The sequence below is a fragment of the Xiphophorus hellerii genome, chromosome 8 (assembly GCF_003331165.1).
Source record: "Xiphophorus hellerii strain 12219 chromosome 8, Xiphophorus_hellerii-4.1, whole genome shotgun sequence".
NCBI classification, from domain to species: Eukaryota; Metazoa; Chordata; class Actinopteri; order Cyprinodontiformes; family Poeciliidae; genus Xiphophorus; species Xiphophorus hellerii.
In genome coordinates, this window is record NC_045679.1 from 19246133 (window position 1) to 19269538 (window position 23406).

Consider the following 23406-nt stretch of genomic DNA (forward strand, 5'->3'; position numbering starts at 1 on the left):
GTAAAGAAAAAAACTGATAAAAGAAAGGCAGCTAACTAGATTTAAGTTTGTTAAGTTTGTTTATTTGAATCCTAGGTGCTTTTATCAAAACATGTTACACTCCAATGTATGAGGAAAATGTAAAGATGTAAATAAAAAGAAAGGTTTTTCCAAATGGTTATGTTTAGATGTTCTTTTCTGAATCACTCAACAGTGAAATAAAGAAGCATGTTTTAATCTCCTATACTTCAGGATGCTTTAAAATTCCCTAAAACCATCACAATGCACATTAGATACTTTTAAAAGATAATTTGTTTGCATTGCATGAACCATTTTTGGTCACATAATAATGGAAACAAATGTTCTGCTAAGTTGGAAACCAACTACATAAATATTGTATAATTCCATGTTTGCATAACAAACTTGCGGTTCTGTGACTGTATTCAGTAGCAACACTGTGATAGTGGCTGAAAAATAGGGCAATCTTGTCATGTGGATGATTTGTGCAGGATTTCTAATATATTTAAACTACAAGTATTTAGGATTTCTGGGTCAGCTTACACAAACTTTCCAAAATAATTGAGCTTTTCCTGTGTGGGAAGCACCTGGATATTTATGAGAGGGCATGCAGTCTCCTTTGAGTCATGAGACCACTTCACTACCAGTTGGAGAAATGTAGTCAAGGCCAATTTATTCTGCACGGTAATTCAGTACAAAATGTACTTGACTGCAGCATAATGGCACAGAGGTGGTCCTCCTCATGAGGACAACATTATTTTTTTGAAAACAAAGCAGCAAAGCCAAAACAAGGAATATGTAATGTAATGTAGTTTGTAGGGCGAATCAAAATGTGGAAAGGAGCCGGGAGTATGGATCATATTGAAAAATGTTTAATGAAAAAATGACAGGGAAAAAAAACTTACAAAAAAATCACAAGGAGCCAGAGCAGAACAAAAAGAAATCACAGGGACCACACAGAAGTAACAAGGTTAGACAAGAAGAATGGAGAATGAGTTGTATATATACTGGAAAGGTTGATTATTGAACAACAAACAGATGACTGATTGGAAATGGGTTGCAGGTGTGAGGGCAGAGTGTAGAAGGCAGGCTGAGGAGAGAGAGAAAAAGTGGCAGAGGGAGAGAATGCAGGAGACTAGGAAATAAATTTAAAACTAAGGAATAACTAGAAACATAATTAAACTAAAGTAACAAAGAGTAACTAGACACAAGACACAAACATAACTAGAATCACTAAGAAGGACTGAACTAAGATAAAACAGAAACCAGAAAGAGACTAAAGGACACAAAATAATCAAACCACCAAACCAACCTAAGATCCTTACAGAATAAAACAAAACAGCATTTCTTGTTTGAACAAAAAAATCTTTCATATTTTATCAAATTAAATTGAATTATACTTTTGATAATTATCTATATTCACAATCATTTGAAAAACTTAACTACTAAGAGAAACATACTGATATGTAATGCTTTCAGTGCAAGAAAAAGAAAATACTTATTTATGGCCCAGATTAGAAAAAATAAATTAGAAGGGATAGAACGGCAACATGTGAGTGCAAAATGGCAGATTAAATTGGCGGAGTGATTTGGGTTTTCAAATTATGCCATGCTTGTGCTTAGAATTCTCAAAAACATAATAAACTTTTAAATTTTTGTCTTGGTATATTTTCTCAAATGTTGATGAGTTTGTTGGAATAATATGGTGTGTGTAATTCCAAAAGATGATCAGCACACAGTAATTAGATGATCTAAGGCAAACACTGGGAATTTCACCCATGACTTAAAGATAATCTTTTTTGCATTTGATTTAGCTGAAGTATTTTTATTTCAGTACATTTATAAGTCAAATCATCATTTATCTCAGGGAAATCAATAGACAATGTAATAAACTTCAAATAAGAAACCTTTCAAATTAATTCAGTAATAGTGTGATGACATTCAGATGAGTGAGTTCGATTTTATTCTAACCATCTGGGGCAAATTTCTTACACATTTGCATAAGCATTAATCAATCAATATGTTGATGAATAGTTTAAAAGCAATTCTAGCGTTGCATGGCTCATGCTGGCAGCATATTGGAGAAGCTCTGTAACATTATTTCTGATTTGTTCTTTTAGTAGTGCTTTGTTCATATTTTTTGGGCTGAGGCATTGCATGTTTGGATAATTATTCCCTCCGTTTTTGGACGCTGTGCAGCTGGAAAGGATTTTTGCTCTTACTTGTTTTTACTTTTGACAATTTCTATGATGCTTAAAAGGAGACTTCCTGGAAGGAGATAGTGTCAAACAGTGTGTCACTTCTTGGAAATAATCAATTTCAGGACTACTCATATTAATGTGCATCTTTTTATGATGGAGCTAAACAGGCATCATCAAACTGTGCTGTCTTTTAAGAAAACACACATATTTCCAGCAAATGTGCATGTTCTCTCAATTTTCAGAAGCAGCATTCAACATTGACTCGATTTGCAGAAATGGACGATGTATGCTGTGATGATTACTGAATTTAGTAAAACTCTACAAACAAGGTCCTTATTATGGATGAAGTGTGAGGTGATTGCATATTTTGTATGAAAAAAGTATAAAATGATGTGTGAAACACTCCCTGTTTATATAAGCATGTAAATATCCCGAAGAAGAGAAATAATACACACCATGACATTACTTGTTATCTGTAATGGGGGCTTTTAGGTTGTAATGATCCAGCTAACTCAATGAAAGATCCTCTGGCCTTTCGCCTGCTTGAGCTACTTTTGCTGTATCTCTCAGTTATTCTAAGTGACAATTTTATTTTGATGTGGTCACACAGAGTTTAATCTGTCCATCTCTTTTTGTCTGCACTGAACAAGCTGACGGACGGCTTTAGCTGCAATGATGAAACACAATGTACTGGTCCGAATGTCCACAGCAGCCACTGTTATTGTTGGCTCTTGTATCCATCATCTCTTCCTCTCCCCTCATCGCTCTTCCTCCTCCTGCCAAAGGCCTGAAAGCTACACTCTTTGTGAATGTCACACAATGCACACCGCAGCATTGTCCGTATCCATCCATGTCTTCGCTCTCCCCTCCATCCTCGCTGATCAGGAGAACCTCCCTTTCCTGCCTCCCTTCTTTTGTCCCTCCCTCACTCCCACCACTCCCGCTACCAGGCTCCCAGGCTGCGTTGCATGCGCCTCCCCTCCCCCTCCCTCGGCGCTCCATTGTGAGTGCTTGGTTCAGCAGCCTCAGCCTCGCTTCTTCTGCAGTATGCAGCTCTGCCTCGCTGTTGAGACTGTGCAGCCCGAGCCAAGCGTGGCACGGCCTCCTATTTGGGCTCAGGGGAGGGGAAGGGAAGGGAAGTTAAGCACTTCTATAGCTGCAGGAAAACAAGACAGCGGCAGGACTCCAGAGCGCATCTACAGACAGAGAAACCCTGAATATTTACTGGCGTCTATTGATTTGTTTTGTTAGAGCTTCAAAAATGCCTTCTGGTCTCTACTGTGACATACCAAAATTCATTATAAAGAAACAGCTGACGAATCTCGCTTAAATCACAGTTTCTGAACATCTCTGATTGCCTTGACTGCAAGCACATATTGTGAAAAATCTGATTTACTTTCCCCATTTACTGAATGCCTCAGATCTAAGAGTTCTCATCATTTTCTGTCCAGAAATGCATTACCTAACATGAATTATGGCGCACTTCTGTGAGTTTAATAAAAAAAAGAAAACTAAGTTGCTGACTAAAAGGGGATAAGCCTGTAAACCATTAATTTCCTGTTGGATTCCAAAAGTATTATTTCTGTCTAAAATCCTGCAGCACATGTTTTTGTCTTTTTTTTATCTGTCCTTGCTTTTAGAAAGAAAAATATAAATCAATCAAAATGGAATTGGCATGTCAGATTTTGAGGAAAAGAGAAACACTGTTATGGTCAGAAAAATAATGATCTGAACAAATTTTTAAAAAGAGGACAAAAAAATTACTTTATTTGAGAAAATTCAAAATATATTTAGATTTTGCATTAAACAGAAACAACAACTACTTCCCTAAACAAAACCAGCAGTTACTGAATCTGTATTTTATTTACAATTTAAGATCTGGCTACCGAAATCCAACATATACCCAAAAAACAAAGTGTCAAATACCTGTCAACATCTTGCATAAAACACTGTATACCAATAAGAAATATGAAAGGCTAATAGAACATTTGGTAGTATGTTGCTGTTTCCCAGCGCTGTCATTTGTCTGGATTTAATGCCCCTCTTCTAAAATCCATCCAATGGGCCCTGAGCTGCTACAATCTGTGACCTTTGGCGACTCGTAATTCTCTCTGCAGATGTGCCCTTGGAGGATTGGAACAAAATCTGACACGGCTTTTAAGTGTTGCATTCAACCACCTGCAAAATCACACAAATACATGACAAAAAATAAAGCTGCATGTTTGGCAGACCAGATCTTTTTATGTAACTGTGCATTTCACTCCACTGGCATGTCTCTCTGTCTTTTTTATGTTTCTATCTACAGAAATGTAGAAAGATAAACTAACTCTCATGCAAAGTTTAATATTTAAGTCTTTGGAAAGTAAGACTGTATAGAAATATATTGATTTATTAATTTCCTCAGTAAACATCATAGATCCAATTGTGTATATACATCATCTTCCATATAAAAAAATACTCCTAGACCAACAATTTTATGCTTTCTGGTTGCCTGCTCTGTCCTCTAAACCAACAGTCTGTTGTGTTAGATGTGGACTCCTACTAAACCTGGTTCTGCTGGGGCTTTCTTCCTGTTGTAAAGGAAGTGGTTCCTCTCCACTGTCGCCCAATAATTGGATGAGGGATTACTGCAATGTCAATGAATCAACAAAACTGGCAGGTAGATAAACACATTTTTGCTAACTGTTGCAATATACAATCAACTTAGAAATGGTGAGAAAATTTAAAACATTGAAAATCAATCTTCCTTGAATGATTTTAAATTATATTTGCTAAATATTGATACTGACACATTATAAAATATTGACTATTTGCGATATTTCTAATAGAAATGTATAACTTCCAGTACATCACAATCAGAAGGCTTTTATTGTTATTGTACCAAAGCACAACAAAGTTTAATTTCAATGCAGCTCATCCAAAGAAGACGAGGTACATGGTGCTGCAGCCGTTGAAGGCACTGCCCTTTATTTATTTAAGTCTTAATGAATATATTTCAGTTTTTGTGACACTAAATCTATCAATCCCCAAATGATATAATTTTTTTTTTCACTTTGTTCCAATATTTAAATCTGAATTTTCTGTATAACTCAAATATTTCTTTTAAATTAGCTTTTTATCTTTTTTATTTACACTGTAGAACCATACTAAATTACATCTTCATAAAAAAAAGACAAGATTGTATTGGTACTGAATTTAATTGTATTTATTAAAATTTGGCAGGGAAAAATCCTCAAAGTCAGGGCTAATGCCAGTCGTCATTATTGATCCCTAATCATCCTTCATTTCATGCAGCTTTGACCTAGTGAATATTTAAAGGAGCAATAAATCTCAACAAGTGACAAATGTAGGAAAAAAATGTTTTTGATCTTGACTGTTATCGTTTTTTAGTTGCTCTTAGATGTAATCTTATGTTGTTTGGGAGAGCATTTTTTTCTAATCTTTATCTTTTTGAACTTGACTTTTTGTACCAAATTTGGGGAAACATTGCAATGCCTTTGATAATAAACATTTAAAAGTAATGTTCTATATTCTCCTCTTAGCTCCATCACATGCATATTTGCAGTTGTGATCTTTTCAAACCTCACTTTTCAGGTTCAAAAAGGACCTACCTGCCTGCCTTGTCACATTATTGTCCACATGTTAGTTTCTACTTGTCTTAGGAATGATACATTCTCACTTTGATGAGATTTAAAGTAAGGAACCAGGGTTTTATAGCTTCAGTAAATAATATTTCTCAGCAATGACAGACTTTTTTTGATCTGTTTTTAATCTGTTATATGTACAAAACAACTGGTTCAATAAAAAACCATAATAAATGGAAAAAGGGCATGAAATTATCCAAATCTGCTATTTGGATTCAGATGAAACAAAGACAGATAATTACCATGGATTATTATAAGTTGTACAAATGTTACTGTATATCTCAGCACATGGCTACACATGAATATTGTTTATTTTGCTCCTATCACCTAATAACATTCTATACTGTGGCACACTTGCTGTACATATATTTACATATACATACTGTTTCTGCATTTTGAATCCTTGCAAGGACTGCTCTAAGCTGCTTTTTATATTGACAGCATGTTATATTTTATTTTTATTTTATCTTGTCTACAATTGCTACTCAGTGGTGGTTGTTGTGTGTCTTGTCTCTATGCTGCTGTAACTGTGAAATAATTTCCCTGCTGGGATGGATAAAGTAATTCTATTCTATTCTATTCTATAACTAAGGATGGGCATTCTGGTGTCCCTAAATCTGAAGAACAAAATGGAAATGAAACACAAGTTTTACAGCACAGCATAACATTCCTTTGCTTATGGCTGTTTCCATTAACGATTCAGCATTGCATAAACAAGCTACCTCTTCAGAAATCAATGCCATTAATTGCCAGTTTGTGCAGACCTGCAGAGGCAACTTTGATTATTATTTTTTTTAAACTCCATAGTGCGAGAACAATTTATATACACAAGAAATAGTTAGCTTCCAGTATTTGGAAAGAACTATTTTTCATACACTTTAAGTAGGCCTAGCACAAAAATGACAGACAGATGTCATTTTCTTCAGCTACTGCAGAAACAAACCATGTAAAGCTTTGGCGAATCAAGATCCGTTCCCTGCAGCTCTTTCCCAAGTCTGCCTTCTGAATAATTCAGCAGCCAAGGTCATGGCGCTAAAAACCCGCTCTTACCTGTTTTTAATGCAGACAGTTTGTTATGACACCTTTAAATCTTTATCAATATCCCAGCAAGCCTCCAGTAATGAGCACAATGAGAATCTTTCCCCAAACAATAACAATTTAAGAGCAGGTGTAATGATGCAGCTGCAATGATACATTCTATTTCTGCACACATGTGCAATCAGTGGACTATATCAAATGATTTTTGAGTGTAATAAGGCAGTGATATGCAATAAAATTCCCCAAAACAAAGGTAATTCCCACAACACTATATAGAACACAACACAAGACTATGGCTAAAAAACATCCTATCCATTTTACATCTTAAGTTTTCATAACAAGGCCAAAGAAATTCATATAAACCACAAACAGTAACAGCTGCAGCATCCAAACCGCAACAGAGAAGGAGAATACTAAAATAAGAATGTCCCAAATCAATCTTTTTCCATTTAACCCAACTGTTTGACTGAAAGCACTACACTTGTACTATCTATAGTTTTCTCAGACTTATGAAAGATCCAAAACTGGTCCGGCATCCTGGAGAAGTAGTGATGCTCTGCATAATGCACAAGGTGCGCAGCTGACTTCTGAGGGGGAGGAGAGACAAGCAAGCCCTGCATGATGGCCTACAGTACTTAGACTTGTGTTATGAAGGAGATTAGTCATCCAACGTCCATTTGCGGTGCCTAATCAAAAATGCAAATTGTGCCTTTTATGTTCAAATATTGCAATTTTGTAAAAGGTTTTGAGTTATATACCTATAGATCATGACTAACTGCAGTATTTTGTCTGCTTCTCAAAATGAGAAATTTTACCCCATTAGGTTATGCTCCTTTTTTTTCTTCTTTGTTTGCAAGTAGAGTCCAACCAATGAAGGAGCTCTGTGATGTTTTAGGCATTTCCATACAGACGCTTGTAAAACATGTCCATGGGTGGATTTCTGCTTATTATTAAATCCCCTCACCAAGACACCACTACAGTGGACTTCATTAACCTTCAATTTGCAATCAATATTCATCACTCCACCTTCCTGGCAACTATAGTGCGGTGGTGATGGGGGGGGATTCACAATTTGCAGCGGCCTTACCATTCCGTGCCAGCTGATGACGATCCCAGTCCGGAGCCAGTCCCTTTCAAAACATCCCGACGAGAAACATTGCAGTGACCATCGCTGGAGGCGTAATAAACACGTTCATGCGGGTGAGCGAAAGGCGTTTTTTTTTTCCTCTTTTATTTTCTTAAAGTCGAAGGAGCGATGAATAAAGAAAACCAACTAAAAAAAAAAAAGCAGCAATGGACGGAAACTGAGGTTTGCGGATGCTGAATCACTCTTCCCTCCCAGCTCACCACCTTGCAACCATTGTGCTGCAAGATGCTGGCCGTACCATTGTAAGCCTACCAGAGCTCGGAGAAGGAGAGGGAGGGATGAGGGAAAAAATGGGAACGGGGAAATATGTTGCCATAGCAACCGCCCAGGAGCACGTCTGACGTCAAAGCCTCGGCAGAGGGAGAGAGACGGTGCGGAGAGGAAGAGATCACATGGAGGCTGTCCCTCCAGATGGGAGGGGTGAATTATCTCCTCTGTTCTCACTCTGTACCGTCCAACCATCCAATTAGGAATTTGTAGTTTTGTGGTGCAGCTGTTAGTGGGGCAGGTGTGTCCGACGATCCAAATGTTTATCAAGAATCAGCAAAAACTTTGTTGTACAAAGAAGCACAGTCCTTCACTGGAGGAAAAAAATGAATTTCATAGCATAGAACATATTATTACATAGGCGTGACTTCCTGAAGGACTGGTGTGGACATGTCCCCACCAACTTTGGCCTGACGGGGACAATCCCCACCTATATTTCCTGCTCCGTTCTTTGTCTTTATGCGCCTGCATCCATGTGCGGACAGTGACTCGGCAGCAGCTGCACGCTGTATTCAAAACATTAACAGGAAATGCTCTTTAAAATTCCTTTGTAAAACGTAAATGGCAAGTCTGCTCAGTGATCTAGTGGATTGGACATCACGTGACTCACTGCGCCGGTGCTTTGCGTTGAGTCACGAATTTCGGTGGTCGGGGAAATGACACAATTAAGCAAATAATCTGAAAAAGTTTTTAGATTAATTGAAAACGCTACGACTGCAAGATAACAAGGTCCAAAGGAATCACTTCACAGGTCAGTAAAAAACTTTAATTAAAAATGTACGTAAGAAAGTGGAGAGTAGGTTAGCTATGCTAGCTTAACTTTTATCAACATGTACCCTTGCTGTACAGTTCGGAGTATTTCGGTTCAATTAACACAAAATAAGGTGAACTACACACATTTTCTGACAGATAATCAGAAGTGTGTTTAAGTGAGCTAATCAACCACCGCGAGTGTTCAGGCGATCACTGTGGTGTTTTTACGTACTTTTTTGGTGAAATGTTTTGTGGTTCTTTAGTGTTAATTCCAGATGCACTTGAACTAATCTTTGTTCTGCGCTCCCGGGGCTGTTGTTATTGGTTGCCATGGCAACGTGTCTACGTGTGACGTTAGGCTGATAGACTGGGAAAAATAACACAATCATCCGTTTGTCTACATTTTTCCCTGGACTAATTGCATAATTGAACGTGGCAATATTCAGAGCAGTCATCAAATAGGATTAAATATTTCATAAAGCATAAAGAGTTAAAGTTTGTTAAATTTTAAACCATGGCTGCTACAGCGACAATTAACATAAAATTATTGGTCAATATAAAAGAGAAATTCGCTTAGTTCTCTCTTGTGTCTTCACAGAACTGACAGAAACCAAACTATTTATAGATTTATATGCAGAGAGAATATATACTGTATATTTTATATGTTCAAACATCAGCCTCTCAGCTTTAAGTCACATTTTATAGAAACCTGTAATATCGATGGTCGCTCTACTAACCAACTGCCCCAACCAGACCCAAAACAGGTTTTTGTGTCTTTAATATTTGCTATATCAAAGCAAATATGCTCAGTAAATACAGACTCATTCCATAAATTAGAATATGATTGAAAAGTTTCTTTGTTTGTAATTCCATCTCCAAGTGAAAGACATTATATAAATTAATTTGATTAATTAGATGTTTTAACATATTTATATTTCGTAGTATGTTTAATAGCTGCTAAAAGGTTATTCTCTAAAGGTACTATTAATCTGACAAGCCTGAACAGGACGTATGTCCTAATTTATTGAATAAGACTGGTCTGGCATTCACATGCAAGTTTTGGCATTATTCTTAGCACTAAAAAATAAAAGGCCTTCCAGTAACTGTGGGTGTGTAACCTGGTTGTATTTCTGTTTTGTTATAATTACACAAAATGTCTTTTTTTTGGTTATTTGTATTGTGCCTTTCCTTACCTGACTGACACACCCCTAAAAAACTCTGTCATTGTTTTAATTGTGTTACTTTAAGATCGGAAGTTCCTCCTTTTTATTTCTTCTTCTGTGGTATTGTCTTTAAATTGTTTGCGCCCCTTAGACCCTCCCCTTTTGTCATGTCCTGTGGGAGAGGGGTGTGCTGTTTATTTTTCATCTAAATACATCCAGTTTATTTATAGATCTATTAAGTTAATTTTTGTTATGTACTTTTATTTTGTGTTGGACTTGAAGCGCGCAGCCTATAACACGGTTGTTTTCTGTATGTTGTTCTCGTCAGGTATGTGGTATAAAAAAGGTTTATTTTGCTTATTTAAAAATTGTGAGACATGGTCCTCCCACGCCCTTTTGTCATGTTGTCCTGTGGGAGAGGACTTGGAGCAGGCCGCCTATAACATGGTTGTTTTCTGTATGTTGTTCTCGTCAGAATAAATTAAGAAACCATCCTTTTTAAAGACAAACCGTGTCACGGCCTGATCAATCAATAAAACCAGCACAATGCTGAAAGGATCCGGTTACAGGTGCATCAGCATCCTAGCCCTCCCCCTCGTTCCTCTTCGTCCCCACCAACTTGCAACACAAAGTTGCACCCTTGTATTATTATCATCATTATCATCATTGTTTTTTTCTTATTTTATTTTTTTTATTTAATTGCACTGTTTTTAAAAGGCAATGGGATGAAAATAGTATTCCAGTCAAAAGGCAAGAAAAGAAAAATATTTTGAGCAGAACTTTAAAAGAACTAAATTGCATCCAGAACATTGGAAAGTATCAATAAACATATCGACACAAATTTGCTGTATTATAAACTTGCATGCAGCACTTATCTGAAGTAGACAAAAACATAAAATAAAATGAAATGTTGAAATATACTCACAAGTTCCTTCAAATATTACTGTGTATTTTACTAAAAGCCAGATGCACACAAGGTCTTCATGAATTTGTTCATGAAGACCTTAAGCAGCGTGCTTTTCTAAAACAATGAGGAAAAAAAAGACCTAGGACACTTAAATGTAATGGACATTTTACAGAAAGGATTCCCAAAATGTCATCAGTAGAAGCAATGTAATAGCAAAATGCCGAAAGTATCTTTAAAAGATATAGAAAAACCAAGTAAAAACACATCTCATGATTCAAAGTTAATTCAAATTTTGTAGTTAAAAATTTCTACCTTTTTCTTTTTAGCACAGCAGTTAGAGCAAAGTTGGTTTTGAAATCAGAGATAGAAACTTCATATACAAAGCTTGGAATTCATTTTGCAAAATGGACCTAGCTACTTGCTGTAGTTGACAGATGTACAAGAAAACTGGATACAGTGGTGGCTCGTCAATCAGCTGCCTGACCAAGTATTTTAGTGATTAATGATCATTCAATTCAAAAAATATATATTTTTAGATTCCTATATTAGAAATTATTTTTTGAAATGGATGTTTATTAGAAAATATCAAATTATGCTATTACAGTCCCCTTTTACAAATCACAGTGTAAATCAGTTACTGCCTTATGTAAGACTTGAAGGGTCTAGGTGACTAGTACAATAATTACCCAGGTGGAAACTGAACCCACACATGCAAAAATAAGTGCGATGTCAGTTTTTAATCCCTTCAGAGTGATTTGTGTAGATAGGGTGTTATTTCAGGGAAAGCTTGATATTTACTGCATTTACCAGGCATGGGCAGGGTCAGATACTGTAACTCTAACAATGATATGAAGGGCCATGTAATAATGACTAATAATCACTAGATGGCGATAGACAGATCATAAACAAACTCAACTTTGAAGTACTACGCGGGAAGGAAATACTCAGCTGTGGATTGCTTCCTGAGTGTGCCGAAAATGAATCACTTTGATGCTGTGGGAAGCCCACGGTCTCGATTTTCACTGAGTTTCAAAGAGATATCGGCTTCCACAACAACAGGATGAAAAGAGATAAAAGCATATTTTCATAGAATAATATATCTATGCATATATATATATATATATATATATATATATATATATATATATATATATATATATATATATATATATATATATATATATATATATATATATATATATATATATATATATATATATGTGAGTGTGTATATATATATATAGTCACCATAATGTGACTACATCGTTTAGGTACTTGCTGAAATAGTAATGATAGTTATGACAAAGAAATCTGTGATTAGAAATACAGATATAAGACCATGTTAACACTAGCTCTATACTCTAAGAGTATGATAACCTTTCTGGTGATGTGAACAGTTTAATTACTCATGTTATATGATAAGGTGGCATCTGTAATTACTTTCAAAAAGCCATCCATCTACGAGTAAAGAAAATGTTTATAAGCCTTTTTTCTAGGCTGTCAAGAAGGGTGCAACAACAGGTGTAGATGTGGTATGTTGTGTTACTTTAAGAAATATAATCCCCAGGAAAATTGAGGATTTTTTTTTTTGCTGCAATTTTGTTTTTATAAACTTGTATACAACTTGTAAAATGTTGCCTGTTGATGTGGTTGATATGATCTTTTCTGATATTTGGATGTGCTGGAATCACACTATATGTAACTGCAAACAGTCAATAATATAATTTAACAAACTATGTGTGCCTGTATGCAAAAGTAATTAAACAGGCCTTCCCTCACCATTCACCTGAGTCTACACTGAAATGCTTTACTGAAGAAGTCGATTATCAGATCAAGCAAGGTTGTCAGAGAAATAGCCCTCATTTCAGGATGTAATAATTCGTATTTATTCAATAAATAGTGTAAATGGAATACTATGGAGATATGAAGATACTTGTTTGCTTTCAAGATTTATAATTAAACCATAAAATATGAATCACTTCAAAGTAAAAAAAAAAACAACAACAAAACAAACAAACAAAAAGAAAACAAAACATTTAAATTTCATACATAAGCCAGAACACCGCCAAAAAAAACGTTCTCATCCGTTGCTACTTCTTTTGTGTTTGTTTATGTTTTATTATTTTTGTCCCATGTCATGCTACATTTATGGCAATTAAAGGGAGGGGATTTGTAAACCACAGAAAATTTAATAAACCAGATTCTGCTCAACATTTCCCTCCTGGTTGTGTGTTGCCATGGCAGTGGTTAAAATGACAGTCCCCCAGGAGCGAGCCAATCAGAGGCCAGCCTTAGGTGTCCGGTTACTCCCAGTCAGCCCACGCTAAGCTGGCAGAGGGAGGGTTTATTCCACTGCTCCGCAGAAATGGTAACTTTGTTTCGCTGGAGGAGAGCTGGTAACTGTGCCGAAGCGAATAGACCGGATTCCCAAACAAATAAAAAAAATATTTTAATGTAACATTTTATTTTTTATTTTTTTACTTTTACTTTTGACTGAAAATAATTCCACGTAGAGGACCATTAAAGTGGAATGAGTAGCATGACCTGTTGCCTGTCTTCCTCTCCGTGTAGTTAACTACAATCCAAGATGTTGCTTTGTGGATGGGATGGCGTCTGGTGCAGTTTGTGTGCGGACTCGTAGCTTCGTCGGAGTACGAACATTTACGCCTGAATTAATTGTCTAACTCTTCTTTCCTGGTAAGCTTCGTTTTAAACTCACTTAGTTTTCAGTCTATTTTATTTGCATGTGTTTTGGCTAACTTTAGCCCAGCTGCGAAACCTGAAGGATTGAGTCAGCTGGAGTGAGACTTAAGTCTTTCTTCAGTGCGTTGACTGCTAGCTACCTACTATCCTTTAGATTGTTAGAATCACTTTAAAGTTTTTTGTTAAATGCAACGTTATATTAAGCTTATGTGTATATTTTTGGCTGCCCCACATCACTAAAGTAACAGCATTTTAATTGGGAGGGAGGGAACACTACTATAAAAACAACATGCCATGTAACTGTTTCAAACATCTATCACTTGTGTAGCTTGGCTAATGTTGAAAAAATAAACCACAAGTTTAATGTTTTAGCACGCATTCTCTCCCTGTTACCAAAGCATTTAGAGCCATATAATCATTATTGACTAAAGGTTTTATGGATTGGCATGTGAGAAGGTATTTAGGCCCCCTTCCCCCTTCATTAACATCGAAGTATACTGAAGTTAACTCAAAGTGAAAGGTCAGGGAAAGCTAAGAAAGAAGGCTGTGAGACTGGGTGAACTTTCTCATCTAAGCTGTCATGGAGAAGGTGATGAGAGCGTTATTCATAGGAAAAAATGAGCAAAATAGTTAAAGGGTAGGGTTTGTGTGTTGGGAAGAAGGCAGGCTAGAGTGAAGTTTTGCTAAAAAAAAAAAAAAAAAATGCTCTCCATGTCACAGTTCTCATAGCAACCCTGTGATTAACAGAAATGGAGCGGATGAGGTCCAGACCAAAATGAGAAATAAGGGCTATTGGTCCAGAGCTGGGCTGATAACCAAGGAAATAGTCACAGCACTTCAAGACAGGCTTCACTGAAAAACAAAAACACTGAGTGGAGCTCACTGGTTTGTGAAGAAGGAAAACAGCCCCGTAACTAGAATGTGCAATATTCAACACTGTATTGGCCTGTGTTTTGTGTAATCTGGAAAAGTACCTCCACTAATGCTGTAGATGGTACGTAGATCACAAAGAATGTGAACTAACCACTGGGTTTTCTCTTTTATTTAGGTGAGTCACTGCTGTTGCTAAATCCCTACTACTGTTTTGTTCACATGAAACACATTTAAGACCCAGCTGGGAAACTTCAATTCTATTTTTGTAATATAATATTAGAGTAAGAAAAAACTTGCTGTATGCAGAGCCAAATTATTCTTGACTTTGAGCAAAAGGTTCCTATAATTGGCTGCAGCTCTGATCATGGAGTGTGTGTGTGCGTGTTTTTGTTTGTTTTTTGTTGTTAATTACATATACATTTTTAAAACTTTTACCACATGCTGGTCTAAACACACCAATTGCTCTTTTAGTTGAATAAAAATTAGACAAATGTTAGTGTCAGAACTTCTGACATATAAATATGACAATTTTATGATCAAATTTTTTTTGTTATCAGAAATATTTTGCAAATATGTTTGCTCTTTTTGATATAGTGGTTTTAAAAAAGGGTCAAAATCAGAATTGGCACTGCAAATTTAAAAGAAAACCATAAATCGTTTTTAACTAAAGAAATTTCCTAACTGGTGCTACTCCAAACTAATTAACAAAAAATAATAGTAAAGGCATACAAACATTAGAAAAACATCTTGGTTGTATTTGATGATGTGTGTGTCGTCATTTTACCCCTATTTTTATTGACTTATAATAATGCTCATATGTTCCTAATTGATACTCGCAAGCCTTTTTTACTCTGAACAACAAACCTTGAAAATAATCTGAAATGCCCACAGCTTGATAAACCACATTTTATAACGTTGATCTCAGCAACATCCAGTTGTTTTGCTTTATGATACCACATCAGACACAAGCAACTAGATAAAGAGACACGTTTGAGATTTGCCTTTTACTCTGATCTATAAAAAAGTTTATATAAATTAAAACTAAAACTCTCTTACTGAAATTAACACACACTTTGGTAGATGTGGTGAAAACAATATTTGAGGTACCAAGACAATAATGCCTAGCATCTCATTTGTTTGCTTCTGCAAGGGATTATAATCATAGAGAGACTTAATTCATTTTAGAAAGCTATTTGTTGAAAAATCTAAAGGTTTTGCTGCTAACTTGACTCCTATGTTGCAGAGGCTATAAAAAAAAAACAATAACAAAATTGATACACTTGCTTTTATGTAACAATATTTCTATGCAAATGCAGAGCTGCAATATGACAAATGGATTGTGGCCATTTTGTCCCTCTTTTGAGTACAAAAAGAGGGACTGTCACAACAGTCACTATACCAGGCCTATAGTTGGCACCGGTTGCTATGTGCCCGCTGTGATATCTAAAAAAAAGTCTCCTTTTACATTTTACTAATATTTTATTTTATGTCAATCAGCTGGCTGAAACATGGATCAGAACTAAAGTCGTGGGCTATTATATAGGTGATTTATTTTTTTATTTTAGCATTTCTAGTGTGTTACATAAGATTCCCATCATGTATTCATGTGGAGTGCTCGTACAAATCTTTGTGTTTGCTACTATGATGCAACATGCAAACATAGGACTGCAGAAGTACAGAACATACAGTTTTTATATCTAATATTATAAATTATAAGATTTAATTTTAGTGTCACATAAATTGTAGTGTCTGATTATGTTTGCATTTCTTTGTGCTGCTCCCTTGTGATGTTAACATTTTTTACCCAAAATTGTGAAGAAGGCAAAGTTCTCCTGTGAACATTATGATGCCCTTCTTCAGTTTACCCAAAGTGACTTTCTTTAATTTGTATTCCAGGAAAAAACTACAATGCATATAAACACAACACCACTTTACTGTAATTGTCAGTGGATATTCCAGATGTGGCTCTGCTTCAGAATTACTACATTGCATGGTAGATGTACTAGTCCTGAGTTTCCATGTCAGTAGTTCAGTAATGTTCAACCTGCTTTTGATTTGGTATGAATATGAAATATTACCCCTATACATCTCCAGATATGTTGGCTAAGATTATAACCTTATGAAGGCCACGCGTGCTCATGGTCTTTCTAATTCTAAGAATAGAGTAGTTGGAAGTGATGGCAATAGTTCATTTTAAATTTGTTTCTGAATTTTACTGGCAAGAATAACCCTAGGAAAAATTTTTTAACCTCTCTGTTGGCACACCTCACTGCTTCTGCTTTTTCCCTTCAAATGCACTTGCCAGCTCAGAGTACAGTTTTGGAGGATATTATCAAATTCATTCTCATGGGATGTATGCTGTGTTTCCCAAAATTAAAAGCTGAATCTCATGTAACTTCGGTGGGCTTGTCTCTTTAAGAGTTTTAATGGGGGGGATTTTTTTTCTGTTTCTTGAAAGGACAAACTGAATAATTGATATCCTGTATGTAGCACTATGAAGTTGAAGGACATTTTTAGGAAACTGTTTTCAAATCCATCCAATGGGTTGTAACTCCAATGGGTTCTGTCACACACAGGAAAGTGGGAGGAAGTGCCGAGTAAAGACCTCTGTCACGTTTCCAGGCTTATTTCTTTAAAATCCTTGTGACTGTAGTCAAAACTCTGAAACTCTAACCAACAACAGCAGTCTTTAGTTGGTGTTTTTCGTGTTTGTTTTTGAAGGCAGGATGTTTTAATACACAGAGAGACCTGGGAACAAAAACCCAGATAGTTGGCAAACCTGAAAGAGCAAGAGGCTCTGCAGTGGTGAGGGCTTTCTGCGTTTAGATTGCCGAACACCCTCCGTAATGAGCAGAACCAATGAGAGTAGTTGGCCTGTACGGCGGTCTCAGCGCGGATAAAAAACATTCCACTGTAGGTCTCTGCTGAAATAACAAGGGTCACAAAACAATCAGCCCTCACAGCACCCTCTCTCCCCTTTCTCATGGGTAATGAACTAGGTGGTTGGTATCCCACTTGTCCTCAAACTTCACTCCTCCCATTTACTAGAATGGTTAACCTGCATTCCTGCATAAACATTTAGGCTCGTGACAGGTTTACTCATTAGCTCTCTTCTGAAAACTCCAATTCATAGGAAGGACATTGTTTCACATATTGCTTTCAGAAAAAAAAAAAGTGACTAATTGGTTTACTGGCCCAGTTTACTGCAAGGATTTATGGATAAATGATATGCACACATTTAGCCTTTAGTGTCAGATGCAGCAGAAGTGTTTTCATCGCCTCCTTTTGTGACAGGCTTTCAGGAGACAGCAGGGATCTAGACTGAAGTATGTGTGCATTAATTTGATGGATTATCATGAAATTTTTGGAGACATTTACGGTCCTTGGAGATCTCAAAGTGGGTCCGATTTTTCATCTGTTCACCAAGATACAGTGCATGTTCACATAACTACTTGATTACACTTTAACTTTGCTGACCGCTAACTTTTTTACTCTTTATATTACACTCTGAAATCCTAAAATAAAGACATTATAAAAAGTAAGTTGAATTTGGATTTTGCAAACCAATATTCATAGAGCGCTCAGAAGATTGGTCTAGAACATGGGTGTCCTCTTTAGGAACAAGCCTGACATTTACATTTTAATCTGACAGAAAATTCCAACATCGCTGTTCACAGCATCGATTTACAGTTTGGGCTTTTTTTTTGCTTGTGTAACCCATGCGATGTAATAAAATCTTTATTTGTTCCTTCGGATGTGCAACTTTACCGTGGCTCGAATAGTTTCTGCACAGCCTGTTTGCAAAACTGGTTTGCTTACATTGGTGTCATGCCATTGATGAATTAGGAAGATTAGAAACCATTGTCACCACTGCAGAGCAGCGGCTGGAGTACAGACAGAAACTGTGACACATCGGGAACAACTTTGCATGCGTCTTTTATCTCATTCACATCCCTGTGTGAATGACTCGACTAGGGTGTAGAATGAAGCACACATATCCTGTTTAAAATGGGGGTGAGGGGTATTGGTTAAATAAATTAAAGGCATGTTGAGTTTCCTAATGTAACAGTGAAATGTTGTGTTTTGTCAGCCATTGAGGGACTGGTTTTTGTTCTGAGCCTGACCCAGTTTCAGGTTTTACAACTTGTAATCAGAAAACAGAAGTTTACATAAGACACAGCAAAAAACAGCTTTAAGATCGCAGTTAAAAAAAAAGAAAAAGAAAAGAGTCATTTATATGACCTGATCAGGTTTATTTTTAAGCATGCAACTGATCTTTGTCTTATCTGCAGTACTTCAGTGGCACAGATAAACTTTAGATTATAAAATATAAAGGACAATATATGCATAAATGTGTAAACTTCCACATTAATATACACAAGTTTTCTGAACTTACAGTATTATTAATTAGTGCCTTTACCAATAAAGTTTGGACTTTAAGAGTTGGAGGGATGTGTTGATGATTTGCTTAAAGGAAACCTCTTGGAAATTGATTTTTAATTTATGGTTGTAAGGCAATAAAACAAGAAAACTTCAAAAAGGATTTTCCAGAGGCCGTAGTTGCTGACATGAACAGAACTGTGACTCGGAGGTGCTGCCTTTGCATTTTCTGTGCTGTGCTGATCTGCTTCGAGGTTTCCTTCCCACAGCTCTGAGGGGTTTTCCTTTTCTTCGAACAAGGCAAAAGTCAAAATGATTTTTTTTTTCTGCTTGGTGCTCCTTATTAAGGTAACAGGACAAAATGTCAACTAACTTGGAGGAAAGTTGGCGTATGTTAAAGAATTTTATGGAATTTTAAACAAGAAAACAAAGACTGCACGTTGAAGAATGTTTGTGTTAATATGTTTGTAGGTGATAACTGTGTGTTTCGCTACCTGTGCAGGGAAGATGCATGTGTCTCTGGCAGAAGCCCTGCAAGTTCGAGGGGGGCCGCTCCAGGAGGAGGAGGTATGGGCGCTGCTCAGTCAGAGTGCAGAAAGCCTCCAAGAACTTTTTAACAAAGGTATGATGTGCAAAGACAATTATTCTTTCTTTTTCTCCTTATTTCTTTCTGTTGCAGGGGCCAACTTTATTTTTCATGCATAATTACTTGCATAGTGGTTTGGTTTCACAGAACCTTAATATTGTCTGTAAAGAAAAATAGCACTGAAAAGCCTTTTTCTGAGAGTTTTATACTTCTACTGGAGCAAAGCTAGTAAATCTTTGACCTCCTTTAAATGAAATCAGAACCAGAAAATGCTAATTTATATGTAATGTTTTTTATTATTATTATTATTCTGATGGCTTCATTTGCTCATTTTTAATGCCTGGTAGACTTTGAGATAGCCCTGGCCATTTTAATAATTTTTGCCATTGCCGGTGAGGGTATCTAGTTGTCCTTGGCGGCACAGGCAGATAAGGAATTCAGCTTCCAGAAAAAAAAACTTTGTTTTTTGAGAAAGCTCAAGCAGTGGGTGACTGAGGCAAGTTTAACTTTAGAGACGCTAAAGAGGATGCGAGTCTGCAGAAATCTTGCCCTTGATTGTCACTTTAAAAACACTTTAGGAGGCTCCTGGTTTCACTCATCATTCCAGTACACCTGATAACACAAACTAAAACTATTGTCTAAACAGTTGTGCATTAAAAATTTCCACTAAGCATTAACTTGTAGCCAAGTCTATGTTTCTGGGGAAAATCAGCTTGTCTTCACTTTCTGGTTTTGCTTAGTGAAGCTTGGTGATGCAAATCCCATCATGCTGCAGAAAAACTTCCTTATCAGTGAATGCTTCTAAATATTCCTCAGCAGCCGAGGTCACATTTATGATGAAAGGATTTTGCAGAAATGATCTCGAATAGTGTCTTTGTGAAGGCTTATTTGATAAGCCAAGAAGCAAAGCTGGATACTTGAAGGTTTTCTTCATTATTTTGTCTTACGTTTGCTGCATTCTCCGTTGTACTTAAAGCACAATTTTATCCTTTCAGTGTGTAGTTGTACTGAGTAACTTGTGGCTGCTGGTGTGTGGAGCTTTAGACTGCTGAGTGAAGCTAAAATTTGAATAGCAGATGTTGGACCCAGTAATTATAGTTACTGAACTATGTAAAGTCTGTTTGGAACAAGAATGTGTTATTAATGACAAATATTCTAACTTTAAATTTAGCCTTTGTGCTGTTTTCTTTTCATCTGTTTACGCAGTGAAGGTGAGCATAAAGATTAGGAGATTGTCTTCAAATATGAAACTAGTAGATTTTTCATGGGCAAACTGCAGTGGTTACTGCGTTTTTGCTTAAGAAGGATTTGTTTTAGTAATTGATATGAGTTTGTCTGATTAGTGAAAGGATTTTACTAGTATTCTTTCATGTTTTCTTTGAGTATGTTGTCACATTTGTCTGCTTGAGTGTTCTTACAGTAGCTTGCAAAGCCATTTATATCTTTTGTAATTTTGCGTTTTGTCGCATGCAAACCACACATGTCATGTATTTTATGTGACAGAAGGAGGATGATACACAGTTTGAAAAATATATTTGTACAAACACCTTTTTACTGCAATCAAAGCTGAAAGACTTTTAGGTTTTGTCTTTGTCAGCTCTGTGCTTCTTTGCAAAAAAAAAAAAAAAAATCAAGTTCAGTCAGATTATATGGAGATAGGATGTAATGGCACATAGTGTTTAAAAGTACCCAGATCATTAGCAACTTCTTTAACTTTTACTGCTACTTCTACAGATTTCCATGTGAATTTATGTCTGGACCAACCCATTACATGAATTTTATTTGATCTAATCATTTTGTTGCAGCTATGACCATGTTTTTTAAAGTTTCTGTCCTGCTGGAAGGCAAACCTTTGCTTTATGATTTTTGTTGCTTAAGTTCTAGCAAGTTTTCCTCCAGGATTTCCATGTATTTAGCGATTTTCATATTACCATCAATTCTGACCAGCGTCCCTGTCCCAGCTGATAAAAGGGATCCCCACAGCATAATGCTTCTACCTCTGTGTTCACAGTGTGGGTTGTGTTCAAGCCACACAGTCTGTGTGCCTTCTGTCACATAGACTATTTTGCATGCAGACCAAGAAGTTTAATTTTAGTCCATCCACTTTTCAGTTGTGCAAATGGTCTAATCCAAATAAAACACATGGAAGTTATGGTTGCACTGTGTAGAAACTCTAGGGGTGTGAATACTTTTGTAGGGAACTGAAAGTCTGTCCAGATCTTTAATCACTCTCCAGATGTGCTGTTGCTTATCAGCGTAGCAGTAAAAATGACCTAGAATGTCTGAACACTCAATTTTATAGAGCGATGATTCAGAATCATTTCTTGTCAGTAAGACTTTAGTTGCTCATCAAACAGCAACAGCATATCTTCATCATAATTATCATTATAATTTATTGAAAATCATGATTACTTTTTCAGAACATCTTTGTATTTGATACTTACCCAAGTCAAATATACAGTAAGATCTTTGAATGATCAGATGGGTTTTAAACAGGAAACCTATATTTACTTAGTAAATTCCAGCTTTTGAAAGCAATTTTTTCCCCCAGTTCTTCAAATCGAGCTCCCTTTTTCCTCTGCTCTTCTCAGACTAAGGTATGAGTTGAAGAAAAGAATTTTGCAGCACTGCTCAAGCATTCCTCTGTATATTTTTAAAACAGTCTCTAACCAAAGCACTGCCTGTGGCTTTGTAGGAAAAGAGAATAGTACTGTGTAGTCATTCCTTTTTGCTTCCATGCTTCAAGATTTTATTTTTTATTTAATGCAGGCCAGGAAAGCAACATGTGTTTGTGTTTACTTCAGTCAGCTCAGATATCCATAAATGCCAAAGCCCTTTGCAAGAAACAGCCACTGTGGTTAGATATGTCTAAGTGTGAGGCATTTGGGCTTTAAATGTCTGGACAGAATATGATACTAACATTGAGTTCTAGAACATTGTTTTTTAATGCTGTGGGTCTCTGAGCTTGTTTGGCACCATCTAAAAGTTTATCTGAAGAAAACCAAGTTTTCTTTCTGTCTTATATCCATGTTCATGTTTTGAATTGTCTTGTTTCCATCTCCAGACCCAGCAGCCATGGGCTTCATCATCTCACCCTGGTCCCTCCTCCTCATGCCCTCTGGCAACATTTCATTTACAGACGAGTATGTCACCCAGGAGGACTTAAGAGCTTTCACAGCCCCAGAGGTCATGGAAGGCAACCCCTTGAATTCAGTTTCTGACATTGAAAAGGTATTTAATGCTTAGATCATTCACACTGGGACAGAAACATTTAACATTCTTTGTTATATCTTTGTCTTGATGCATTTCTAACCAAGGTCTTTGGTGCACTTCCTTAAATAAACCAGAGCAGAGATGTACCAATCGAAGCTTTCTGGGTCATATTGTTCTCTTTTACCTTGATAACAAAGATTCTTGAGAGATTCCCAAAATGTCTAAATCCTGCATAATTCATGAAGGTCAAAAGCTTAAAAGGATAAAACAGAGCAACATTTCTGTGAAGTTTTTATCACTCTGTTATCTGCTGAACGTTTTCCTCCTTTAAGTAGCAACATAATTCAATGGCCACCATACCTCTGTAGAAAACATGTTTTCTTTTTAAACAGCCTCCAACATCTTTGGTCTTTCTTTTATTTTATTCATTAAAAACATTACAGATATTGAATTTAGTAAATACTCAGTAACAACTTTTACTTCAAGGTGTGTTACTAATGCTTGAAGTTTGGTAATCTAGGTATAAAAGTACTT

At 36.3% G+C, this 23406-nt stretch overlaps 2 protein-coding genes across 10 annotated transcripts in view; one reads left to right on the forward strand and one right to left on the reverse strand.

Annotated features, from left to right (window-relative positions):
* mapk10 (mitogen-activated protein kinase 10) overlaps positions 1 to 8314 on the reverse strand; it is a 40912-nt gene extending 32598 nt beyond the window's left edge. For 4 of the 6 annotated variants that reach the window (XM_032568984.1, XM_032568980.1, XM_032568982.1 and 1 more), the window contains exon 1: positions 7968 to 8313. In XM_032568984.1, the coding sequence (XP_032424875.1) occupies positions 7968 to 7970 (3 nt within the window). In that variant the 5' untranslated portion in view covers positions 7971 to 8313. Of the gene's footprint in view, positions 1 to 7967 lie in introns of all 6 variants that reach the window. The other 2 variants (XM_032568978.1, XM_032568979.1) reach the window with 2 other exon arrangements.
* A 5152-nt stretch (positions 8315 to 13466) lies between these two features.
* ptpn13 (protein tyrosine phosphatase non-receptor type 13) overlaps positions 13467 to 23406 on the forward strand; it is a 47943-nt gene continuing 38003 nt past the window's right edge. For all 4 annotated transcript variants that reach the window (XM_032569518.1, XM_032569519.1, XM_032569521.1 and 1 more), the window contains exons 1-3: positions 13467 to 13814; positions 19576 to 19695; positions 22724 to 22890. In XM_032569518.1, the coding sequence (XP_032425409.1) occupies positions 19581 to 19695; positions 22724 to 22890 (282 nt within the window). In that variant the 5' untranslated portion in view covers positions 13467 to 13814; positions 19576 to 19580. The remainder of the gene's footprint in view (positions 13815 to 19575; positions 19696 to 22723; positions 22891 to 23406) is intronic.